Source organism: Ursus arctos, unplaced genomic scaffold (genome assembly GCF_023065955.2).
Source record: "Ursus arctos isolate Adak ecotype North America unplaced genomic scaffold, UrsArc2.0 scaffold_19, whole genome shotgun sequence".
Lineage (NCBI taxonomy): Eukaryota > Metazoa > Chordata > Mammalia > Carnivora > Ursidae > Ursus > Ursus arctos.
This window is the reverse complement of record NW_026622863.1, coordinates 37037178-37049611: the sequence shown is the minus strand read 5'-3', so window position 1 is coordinate 37049611 and position 12434 is coordinate 37037178. Positions and strand designations below refer to the sequence as shown.

Genomic DNA, 12434 nt, shown 5'->3' with positions numbered 1-12434 from the left:
CACATTTCAGAGCGCTGCGGTGGCAAACTCCCAATGCCGCCTCGACTAGGCGGGGAGGAACCTGTCAGCACCTTTAGCAGGCTTTGAGGTGTGGCTAAGCCCCTCTCTCGTGTTTGGTGACCGACGGAGGCCGAATCTCCCCGCACCGAGAGCTGCTTCGTAGTCAGGGTCTCCGTGTCCGGCCATGTGCTTCGCCCCCAGCATGCCGGCTAACTCTGACAAAGCCCCAGGCTTCTGCCAAGGAACGAGTCAGGGGGCCACCCAGCATTCTCCACACAGCCGCGCGGCCCAGGCAGACCCAGACCCTGCCAGCAGCTCTGTCTAGTTGAATGATTGGCCACTTAGGCCATAAATTGGCCCAAATCTACTGGGAGGATCACTGAGACTGCCCTAAGCTTTGCAGGTGGTCCTGAGTCCTCTAGCCACCTCCGAGATGTTTGGAATCTGCTATCTTTTCGTCTGCCTGTGGTTGGAACCAGACACTCGGATGCCTTCAGAGCCAGGCAGATCACAGGGGTGTGCAAAACAGCAGGGTAAGGGGGAGATGGCTGTCCTAGAGGGCAGCCACCACTGACACCAAGCAGCTGGGGACATGAGGACCTCTGACATCTTCTAAGAAAAGCCCCACATCTAGATTTCTTTTTTTTTTTTTTTAAGATTTTATTTATTTATTGACGGAGAGAGACAGAGCACAAGCAGGGGGAGCAGCAGGCAGAGGGAGAGGGAGAAGCAGACTCCCCAATAAGCAGGGAGCCCGATGTGGGCCTTGATCCCAGGACCCTGGGATCAGGACCTGAGCCGAAGGCAGACGCTTAACCGACTGAGCCACCCAGGCGCCCCAACACATCCAGATTTCTACATACAATATCCTGGTTTTTCAATATTGGCACCTGCTTTAAGACTTCAAACACCGCAAGAGCCACAGCACCCTGGTCCGCAGCGCGGGTCTAGACAGGGCAGCCCGTTTGAAACCTGGATCTGGGAAAAGGATGCCCAGTACAGAGCCATTCGCCCACTGGAGAAAGCAGGTGAGGACACTGGTGGCCTTCTCTGGGGAAACCTCTTCCAATATCTTAAAGGAATAAGATATGGGCACAAACAGTACATTCCGAGAAAGGAGAGTTTTGCTAGAGAAGGCATCCTGAAACAAGAAATCATCAGTTCATCATTCCAACAGACTAATGAATTACTGGAAACATCTTACATGAAAGCAGCTACCCACTGCCACACGGTGCAAGATGTGTATTCAACTTTGGGATAACATTGGTAACTTCTCCCGGTCTCTGGACCATAAATTTTTAGAAATATATGACCAAGTGATTTAATTAGTTCACTGTACCTATTTTTACATGAGCACGTCTTTCATCATTCTGAGCCTCTACTTTGCACTCGATCAGCCATGGGAACCCTCACTGTTCTGGGGAGTTATTTTGGTTCTCCTCCACGGAGCAAATACCCGATAGCACTTCTCCAAAAATAACAGGTGGATTCACATTATCCTCTTCGGAAATCCCTTCAGCGAGCTTTTCAGGAGGGCTTCATGCTTCTAACGTGTGTGTGTGTGTGTGTGTGTGTGTGTGTGTGTGTGTGATAAATCTCCAACAGTGTTTTAACTTTTAAGTGGAGTAACTGAATATTTCCCCGTATTTGCATCCTCTATTTGATATTTATTTAGTCTTTCTCCATGTCTTTACTTAGTTAATACCAGGAGAGATAAATATGGTGGTGCCTTTGCAGCAAACCTTCAGTACATTAATATAAATTGTACACTAATTCCCCCAAAGCATATATATGTTGTAAACCTGAAGACTTTTCACACAGCTGCTTATTGCTAAACAGTGCCTTGTCCAGAAGGGGACAATCTGTGTCTCTAATTGCTGTCACTGAAGCCGAGATTCATTATGTGACTTTCCCATTAAAATGTGAGCATTAATTTGTATAATGAAATATCACCCACTGCAGTGTTCATTAGCCATGCCCTACTGTATACGGCACATTGTTAGCTACCTAGAAACTGTAGTTAATTTCACTAATGGATATTTCCCTACTTAGTGTTTGGTAGGAAATTTATACTGTAACATTACCTCTTAAACTTTTAAGGAAATTTAAATTCAATCAATTATTTTCAGCAAAAGTTGGGGATGTCATTAAGGCAGGAACAGTAAGGTTGGGGGACTACGGACGCTTTTAGTTCATCTAAGAAATAAAAAAAAATGATAGAATTTTAATTCAAAACAAAAAGAAAAAAAAGAATCATCTTTGGGGCAAGCAGACCTTTTTTTTTTTTTTTTCCCCATCATGATTCAGGTGGCCGTCCCCCACTAATGACAACAGCACATGCTCTCCTTTTAGGAAAAAAAAAATGGGAAAAACACCCATTTTAACCAACCTATTTTTGAATAGTTATTCCGTGTGCTTTCATGAACGTTTAAAACAGCCTGGTTAACTTACCCAGAAGAGGAAACAGAGACGCATCAAAGGTAAGGGACGTGGACATCAGGCGTTAGGCACCTGGGTTAGGCCCACTGAACTCTCATTTCCACCCACATCTAGGGACTAGTCGGTGCCTGGGAAGCTCTTTGAAGATGAAAGGCAGTTTCCAAAACCACATACGTCATTTATTATCTCCTGATGCGCCAAGTCATTCCACCCCACCTTCCACACCTCCAGGTGTCACAGAGGCCGCTTCCCTGCCTCACCGCCTCCCTAATCTCTCTGTGCTGATGGGGAAACTGAGGCACATAGGGTCAAGGAGGCCCAGCCACAGGCCATTCTGCATTAGGGGTAAAAGAGGAGCCAGGGTGCACAGTACTTCCCTTATACATCGCCGGGAGGCTGCATCAACACACCTTGTGGGTACAAGTCACTTCCTTTCCTCCCGCTGGTTATGGTGTGGACACACACTGTCAAAGAAATGTTGCATTAATTCCCTATAACAAGCCCAAAAATCCACCCAGAAAAGTAAAAAAAAAAAAAAAAAAATCAATACAGCGCAGCGGTTAGGAGACAGATGTGGGTTGCACCCTGCGGTCGATGCTGGGTGACTTGGAGAGGGTCACTTCACATCTCTGGGTGGCCCCTGGTCACCAGGGTGCTGTGAAGGTGAAGGATTGCAGTCGCGTGCAGGGCTCGGCACAGTGCCTGCACACGCGAGCGCCCAGGCAGTGCTGGCCATCGTTACTATCATTTTTCTTGTTACCCTGTCCCTACTGGCTGCGTTTTTCTGCCGCCAGCCAGTGGCTACCATGCTGTGTAGACAGAGCCTCGGTCAAGAGGCAAGAGAATTCTCGGCCCCCACCCCCAGCTAGGCACACATCCCTTGGAGGGTACTATAGGACATATAGGTGGTTCTATCAGGCCAGGAAAGCCTTGCTTGGGAACAAGCACGCAAGCGAGAGCCAAGAAAGGCACCCTGTCCAGTGGCCGCACCATGGAGCCACCCACCCGGCAGGGGTGAGCAGAGCCGGGCGTGCCCACCAGCCCACCCTGACCACAGCCAAGAGCCCTTGAAAACCACCTCTGGCTTCCCTGCGCAAATCCATTTTCATAAAGAGGTTCTCAACTCAGGGCCGGACCAGTGCATGCAGCCCATCAAAACCAGATTAATAAACCACTCGCATAATTTGAGAGGGAAAAAAAAAAAACTAATGAGATTTATTTTTAATTAGTCCCTGAACTTTCGTGCCTCCAAGTTTTCATGAGTGAGGTTGCTTATTACATTTCTCTACAGTGGTCATTCCTGAGACAGCAGGAGCCTCCTGGGGAGCCCAACACACAGGTGAGCTGCCGGAGGGGACCCGGCCTGGGGTCCCGCAGCCAACACGTGGGGTGTCACACCCGTCTGGGGCTCGTGGAGGGAGACGCACCCCCCTCCAGCCTTACACAGACTCACTGATCAGCACAGGCCTACCTCCTGTACACAAAATAGACACACGGAGCCCTGGAGGGCCTCCCTGAGATGGGGCTGGAGGAGAGGGCAGTGAGGGAAAGAAGGAAGTGCATTTTCAGGCAGCCCATCATGAGATGACTGGCCAGCCTTGGTCGGGGGCAGCCTAGGGGACATCCCTGCCTCCTGTTGCCTGTTAAGACTGAATGCTTGTCTCAGCCTCCATAACTGACTGAGCCAATGCTTTATAAGAAATCCCTCTCTCTATATAATCTATTATTTGATTATACCATATATTACATATACTTAGAATACATCATAAATATTATATACACCATTTTTCTGGAGAACCCTGCTACCACCTCCTTTCTGAGCCTGCGCTGATGGGCTCTGAATTCAAATCACAAGCATGTACTCGAGAAGACCGATGACACACATCCAGTGATTGGACCTTCATCTGCCCCAGATACTGTGTGAAACTGGAAAGCCGTTCAGCCGCCCCTGGGTGGGCAGGAATCAGCATCCGCCCTGAGAGAGCCAGAGTGGGGTGGTCTCTCAGACGTGAGGGTTCCTGGGGACCCCTGGGATCCTCCGCGTGCCTCCGTCCGCCCCGCATGGATCTGGCCACCGCAGAGACGGTCTAGCTCCTGCAGGCTCTCCCCCCAGCCTCCAGGTGTTCCGAGCAACCTGCCTGCAGCATCTTCTCAGCACCTCCCTAATAAACAGGTGTCGGGAGGAGGAGGGCAGTAATTGAGTTAATGTGGAGTGGAGTTAAAAAAGGAAAGTGGTTTTTATCAGTAGATGTTATATGATCAAGACGGCTCATAAAGATCGAGTCGGACAGGAAAACACAGCGAATGTACCACCTCATCTCCCGACCAATTAAAATATATTTATTACACACTGGATTTTTAAATGTGCTCATATGGGTCCATTACAGAAAAACTTCAGAAGATGGTATTTTGGAAAACCTGGATTCGCTCTCGTAGACTGCTGCCCACTGACCATGTCGCTTCGGAATCCAACAACACAGAGAGGAGGGGGCGAGCCAGTAGAGGACGTCCCCAAAACCGGAGCCCCGGAGCCCCTGGTTTGTTAACAAATAACTTGATTTTGATTTTTAATTACTCGTGTAATCTACACTTCAACATTGTCATAATGGATGTTTATTTGGGTGATTTAGAGCATGTAATACTTTCTGTTCTATTCAAATGCACGAGTATAAGCATTTTCCAACTTCTTTGTTCTTTGATAAAAAGGAAATTGATCTTTATCTGGTTACCATTCTGCCTTTTAAACACAGCAAACGCTGTTTCTGAGGGGGGCTGGTGGTGTGATGTTTCCATGGCTTCTTTCATTTTCTCCCTTATTCCGGGAAGTTTCCAGAATGCCTCTGTCCACGGCCTTGTCTTGCTTCTCTCAGTGTCTCCAAAGACTACTGGTCACAAACGTCAGAAGTTTGTGAAACAGAGGAAGCGGAAATGTGGGGAAAAAATAACCTCTCTCAAGCTTTAAAACTTCAAAAAGCAGTATCCCATGGTCAGCAGGACTCCCACCAGGTTTGGTCCTAATTTACCGGAAATACTCTGTGGAATGTCTACTATTACTGATGGGCCAGCTGATGGGAGCTGGGCCCCGCGGGGTCAGTGGAGCTCCTGGTTAGGAGGCACTGCTTTTTCTTTCCCGACCCACGCTGCCTGGCAGGGCAGACTTCAGCTGTGCTGAGCCACCAGCCACATGGTAAGCTTGGCCCAGGGGCCTGTGTCTACCGCTAATATAAGGGCTGTATCACAGGACCTGCCTGGCCAGGTGTCCACACTCCTGGAGACCCCAACAGCGGACGCCCTGGTGGATTGCCTCCCACCTCCTGGCTTCTGTGCCCCCTCCTTTCCCAAGTACCACCACAACCCAACCTGGGGAAGAAAGTGGACGTCGGCATGATCTCAGAAAGCCAGATACCTGAAATGCTGGTCCTGAGCCCGATCCCTGGGAAGACCTCACTGAGAAGGGGACTTTGGTGCCAAACTCTGGAAATGAAGGAGCAGACCAATGCACCTGTCTGGCAGAGAAGTTCAAAGGCCCTGAGGCAGGAACTCAGGAACCCCTCACTGAGCTCACAGGGAGAGGGTCTTCTATCTGAAACCGCAGCCCGGCTGCCATATTGTGGCTTCCAGTGGGTTCGTGTGTGCAGCTTGCTTTTCTAAAAGGACAGCAAGTTCCCTGGGGAAGGGTCCATGGTCCTCATTGCCCTTGTCCCCTCCGTGCCACCTGGCACAGTCTAGAGGCTACAGGAAAAACGTCACTTATTTGCGAATTTGTTCTGACATTCAAGCTTTCAAATAAATTTGTTGTGTCCCTACTACATGTAAGGTGCTCTGGTAGGCCTTAGGGTTCTAGAAATTACAGCAATTAAAAACATGGACAATATTGCTACCCTCACATTCGACTTGGTGGGAGACAAAGAGTGCATAAGGAAATGAACAATGAACTGAACAAGACGATTTCAGGAAGTGCTAAGTTTAGGAAGAAAACTGAACAAGGGGCACGAGAGATATTATAGAGGGGGTCATCAGACATGGTCTCTCTGAAGAGCTCACATGGAAGCTAAGGTCCCAGTGACTACCTGGAGGAAGAGCATTCCAGGTGAAAGCATGTAGGTACAAAGGCCCTGTGGTAGGAATTGTCACTCTGCACGGGGGAGCCGGAAGAAGGCCATGGGGATGGAGAGAGATGAGGAGGATGAAGACCGGTGCAAGACGGGGCAGATCCCATAGGGCCTGGGGGAGGGACAGAACAGGGGCATCATCGTTCGAGAAGATCCCTCTTTGCCCTGATGACTCTAGGAGAGACGTGCTCCGGGGCTGGGAGGGACGGACGATGGTGACGCTCAACTCTGCCCTCGGCCATGAATAAAGATGGCAGCCCAGGGCCCACTGCCACCTGTTCTCAGGGCTCGCCACTCAATGTCAGGGACATTTGCGGGCACCAGGTGAGGTTCCAGGTGAGGGCCTCCTTCTCTTTAACCACACGCTGCACACGAGGCCCGCATGCACTAAATATCCTGCACAACCCTGAGCGTTATTGATTCCTTGGGAAATAGACCACAATTATTTTTGAAAATAGATGGCATATTTGTCTATCCTCTGAAGCAGCTCATATTCCAATAGATAAAGTGTCAGGAGAAAAATCAAAGAAAATGGAGGTGTCCATATCTCACATAGATTTTTTTTTTGTATTGGCAATGTGCAAACAACTAGCAGAAAAGCTAAAAAAGAAAAAAATGACCAAGGACAAGGGAGACAGACCCCCAAAACATCCTCATATCAAGGGGGTAGGAAGATACGGAAACAGGAGACATGACCACGGCGGTCCAGCAGCCACTTTCCCTGTTTGGTTAAGAGCACCTCCATTCTTCTTTTGAGCGGACCCCATGGACAGCCACCAGTCCTCCATCCCGGGTAGTGGGCTTCCCTGCTGCCACCAGCCCAGCCCCAGGCATGGGCGCGGAACCCCAGCTGGGAGCTGCCCTGTTCCCTTTCACACTCCGAGTCGGAGCCAGGCTCTCCCGTGCTTTGCACCTGCAGGGCCCCCGGTCAGTGCGAGGGCGCGAGGGGGTCCCGCTTCATTACACACCCTCAGCAAAACGTCCTGGCCTCCTCCTCCCAGACCTGGGCCACAGCGGGGCCGTGTCTACGGGCCCCAGTGCCCTTTGGGAGGGAGGCTGGCTGTGGAGCCACGAACCGGGGCGGAAGGGTCCCAGCTGGACCCTTCCCAGCCGGACAGGCCCCTGGAGAGCGCGGCGGTGCTGGTGGCAGCACAGTGGTGACCTGGGCCCGGGAGCGTGGCCCCTGCTGGACACTGCGCCGCCGGGCGCGCACGCGCCTCTCACCTGTGTGTATCCGCAGGTGGACCTTTAGGTGATGGGATGTCCGGAAGGTCTTCCCACAGTACGGGCAGTCCTTCATGGCCGAGCCCAGGCTCCTGTCGCGAAGCAGCGTGGGCTGCTGGACGCCGGCAGCTCTCCCAGCCTCCTCGCCGATGTCTGCAGCGGACGAGAAACGTTCTCACATCACTTCAGCACGTCAGAAGCTGTTCGCACCAAAACTGCTAACACCACACAAAGTTAAACATGTCAATACTACACCTGTCTATTTCATTCTTTAAATCTGACAGAATGCTGACAATTCATGTATTTTCTTGTTATTCTCTTAAATTATTTCATCTTTCCCATCATCATTTTAAGCAGCATATGGTACCTTTATATTGAACTGAATTAAACAAGAAAAGAAACAGCTGTGTCAGCAGCTGGTTTGATTTCTTCTTTTGCTTAGCTCCTATTAAATATTTTTTTTTCCAAAAGTTTAAAAATGTTGGTGTTTGTTGAATCGGATTAATTTGTAATATGGACTAGCTGGAGAGCTCGCTCTAGGATCGAAATCACATTTGCATTATATCTAGCAACAAATGGGGAAAAAAAAAATGTGTCTCGGCCGAGTCCCGAAGACACGCAGACATACAGCTATTTTGGGACAGGAAAGACAATTATCCACAACTGATCATTTCTTCCTTGTAGAGCCTGGTATCCATCGCTGGCTGCTGTAATCTTATGAAAGGGAGAAGAAAAAGTATGGAAATGCGATTCCACAATTAGCCCGTGATAAACATATAGTGACATGTTCAAAGTCATGTGCAGAAACTCAGCTGCAAAACTCCCATAAACTTCGAGCAGAGCAGTTAAATCTTTGTGCAGTGACTTGAGAACTTCCTCTGTAAAGTATCAATACAAATTTTCCTTCCTGCTGTTATTTGTTATGTAACCCAAACCATTAGAAAATGGAATAAAATTTACATACGGCTGCCTTCTGCACAGAAATGATGGGACATAATAGTAAATAAAACCGTGAAAAGATCTAGTGGTTGGAGGATATGTTATTGCAACACCCGAGGCCCGACTTCACACTGCCAGAGCGGCGACGTCCGGGGAGCAGGGCAGGAGCCGGGAATCTCCGGCTCTCAGGGAGGGGGGGCACCAGAGCCCTCTCCTCTGGCCTCCCTGCAGAGCTGGAGGCTCACCCCCTGGCACGGAACGCAAGCTCCTGGGGCTGGCGGGGTCCTCGATGCGGCTCCCAGCCCACCCTCCAGGCCCCGTGGTAGATCCACTAGGAGAACAAGGGGACCTTCCGAGATAATAAGCAGACCTGTGAGTTCTGCAGAGAAGCAGAATAAACAAGATTTGTACCTTCCAAGCAATGGAAAATGCAAATTGCTTTTATTCCACAACATCCGTTCCTGGTGTTCTCCGCTAACAGCCAAAAGGGACAGACTTATAGGCCTTGCACAAGATGAAGGCAATCACATTTAATTCTTATTTGGATGTTTGCTCCAAGCAACCGTGGAAACCCTTGGCTTCAAGCACCCTCTCTGCGTTTGGGCTAATGCACAGTGATACCGTCACCCTGGAAAAGTTCTTTGAAGGCTCACTTCTGATCCCATGCTCTCCAACCCCTCCAACCAGCCTTGGGAGAGCCGTTCAAAGGGTCTATCTGCCCAGCATTTTTTGCCCTCATAATTTTGCACAGGTAGCAGGACCGGGTTCACTGGCATCTAGAACCCAACCCACCCAGCACCAGCTTTCTGGTCAACCACATGAATGTGTTAAGGTGGCTATTGAATGGGGGTGGGGACGGCAGGCACAAAACCATTTGTTTTGTGCAAACACCCCACTGCTGTCATGGTGGGGTGCCCCACGGCCCACAGGTTGAGCCCACCGGGGGCTGCTGCCCAGGAGAACAATGGCCAGATGCCAATTTCAAGTCAACCACATCCTAGGTTTAAATAGCTGGAATGCCATCTACCCACCCTCCCGCCCCCAGCCACCCCAACCCCAAACGTGTTGCATTTGTCCCCCTCTGTCCCCCTCGCATTCTTCAGCTTTCCTTTTGTGGGATCCTGAGGTCAGCTTAAAATGACAAAGAGCCTGATTGAAATTCTGCCAAGTGCTCCCTGCAACAGAGTTAAGATACCCTATTTAAGTGAGGAGGCCAACAGCTGTCAGTTTGAATTATAAGCAGAACTAAGTGCCCCGGATGTTGGCTTCAGGACAGAGGTAGTAGGCAGGCGTGGACTTTTGACGTTAAATTCCTACAAAGCCCATGTTTCACGATCTGTACGTGAGTCCCTTCCCCAGAACCTTCCTCCAACCAAGCCCATTTGTGAGCAGTGGAAAGGTGGAGCTGCCCAATGGGTAGGAGGGAGAGAGCGTGGAGGACATACTTCTACTGTAGCTTTTGGTGAGTCCTTGTCCAGGGCCCATGATAAATACATAGATAAGACGCACGTACCACTCTGGAAGGTTCTATGGAAGCTGAGGATGAGAAGGGCCTCGCTATATATCAGTCTAAGTGATGGCCTGTATCTGTTTTCCTTTTATCTTTCTATCTTGGACATGTGTGGCCCAATAAAAGAATAAATTTGTAAGATAAACAGCTTTCTTTGCAGATTTAAGAGTCTAATTTTCACTTTACACAGAAATGGTGTTGTTTTATTTTTTTGTTTTGTTTTGTTTTTTTGGAGGGCCAGAAGGCCTATGGCATTTACTCTTAGACTAATCCAACTAGAAAAAACAAACTCTGAGCTACGATGAAGGAGAATTGTGGGTGGTCCCAGGAAGTGTCCGAGCTAAACGCCAAGGACAGCCACGGCTGAGGAAGCTGGGCCACGCCACACCCTCGAAGGGCCTGCGTGTGAGTGGACACCCAAGCCCGGATGGGTAGCACAGAAAACAGTATGCCAAATTCAGTCAAGCCCCACCAGGAACCCAAGAGGACGCCGTCTCTACCCAGAATATAAAAACACCAATGACTGTCCTTCGGCAAGACTCCCCAGGACGGGAGTCCCCAGGCTTTTCCTGTGGCCCCACAGAGCTGGCCAGTGAAGCCATCACCGGGCCTGCTTACAGACGGCCGGCCTTCCCGTCCTCTCCAGGAAACAGGCGGTAGAAAGGAAGAAACATCATACAAGCCACATGCGTCATCTTCCCCCAGACAGTTTGTGGACTGGTTTTAGCTTTTTTAAAAATGTCCTTTCTCTAAAACCTGCAGCATTTCTTCTCCCTGATCAGACACTTGCTCTAAGTATGTTGGGATGTGTACATAGATGTGAGCCCCAGACCTGTCGTCTGCTCCTCCTTGCCACTCCTGAGAGAAAGGCCACTCCATCCTGCTGGCTCCTCGCCGCCGGGTTGTCCCTGGGAGCGGGGCATCTGGCTGCAGGCTGGAGGGTCAGCTTCCATCTGGGTGGGTTCTGAACCTCATGAGACAGGGAAATGGCAGAGAAAGAACCCTGAGGACTCCTGTTTCTTTTCTTGACCCCTTTAAATACGAGATCTATTCTTCAGAAATGGATGTCTTACGTGGGTACAGCAAAGGATACTCCAAAGGGACACAGGCTGTATGTGTAACCCTTCCAGAGTTCACTTGAAACAAGTGAATTGTCCAGTTGTATCAAGAACCCTGCAAGCTTTCTCCTGTTCCTACAAGCTAAGATTGGCTTGCCAAAGAAGAGAAGTGGGACCTAATCACTGCAAGCTATGTTTCAAGTATACGTTATTTGGGGGGCGAGGGGACGTATGACAAGACCTTCCTAATTTTGTCATCTCAGGTCAGACACCATGCCTCCCACATTTCCATTTGCTTGTCCTAATCCTCCAAGTGTACAGCCAGGTTGGCCGAGATCAAGGTGACATTCAGGTGAACTACCTCCCCCCAGCATTCACAGAGGACGGGTGGAGAAAGGAGGACCCAGGGGCATCAAGCATGGCACGGAGCCTGTTAGAATCCTCATCCTCAGCTGAGCCATAAACCGGCGGCCTGGAGAGACAAAGAATCAAATGCTTAGGAAGACAAACAACTTTCCAAAAGTTAAAGCCTAAACACACACAAAGTACTACCAGCCGCTGTCTGAATCCATGCTTGAAGCTGGCTATCCTGCTGGACATGAATATGATTTGAATTTGCGGGGGCCTCATTATACGCTTAACCTTATATATATATGTCTGCAATGTAAAAACTTAGTTAATGAAATAAATTCATATTTTAAGGGTAGATTGCCCCCCCAGGTTATCTTTAAACACCGAGCGTCCTTGGTACATATTTAAAATAAGCGTGTTTGCCGAGAAGGCTGACTTAGGAGTCAGGAGGTGGCATCTTTTCCTTCCGGGTTCCTAATGCCTGGTTGTCCTTAGGTAAATCCCTTCACCCACCGTCCGCCCTGGTTCCGTCTGGCCCAGAGGACCGAACCTCCCGTCCCTCCCCCTCCGGCGGCCTGTAATCCTGCAGCACCGTCTTCTAGGCTGTCTATACCTGCTACCCAGCCTAGCCTCCTCCTAAACCAAATGAGAAACCAGAGATGGGTCTTAGAGAGCCGGGAAGGAAAAGCAATGAAAGAGACAGTAAGTGCTTCTAAATAGTCCACGTGCCCCTACTTTCCCCAACCTTCTTTGCAGTAAGCTCAGATCAAGTGACAAGTCCCGGCCAATGGCTGGAGGCGA

The 12434-nt window shown here is 49.7% G+C and overlaps 1 protein-coding gene across 1 annotated transcript in view; it reads right to left on the bottom strand.

Moving 5' to 3' along the window:
- Positions 1 to 12434, bottom strand: part of ZNF536 (zinc finger protein 536) — a 231490-nt gene that overhangs the window by 7147 nt on the left and 211909 nt on the right. Inside the window, exon 4 of the mRNA XM_044378911.2 lies at positions 7776 to 7928. Within this exon, the coding sequence (XP_044234846.2) occupies positions 7776 to 7928 (153 nt within the window). The remainder of the gene's footprint in view (positions 1 to 7775; positions 7929 to 12434) is intronic.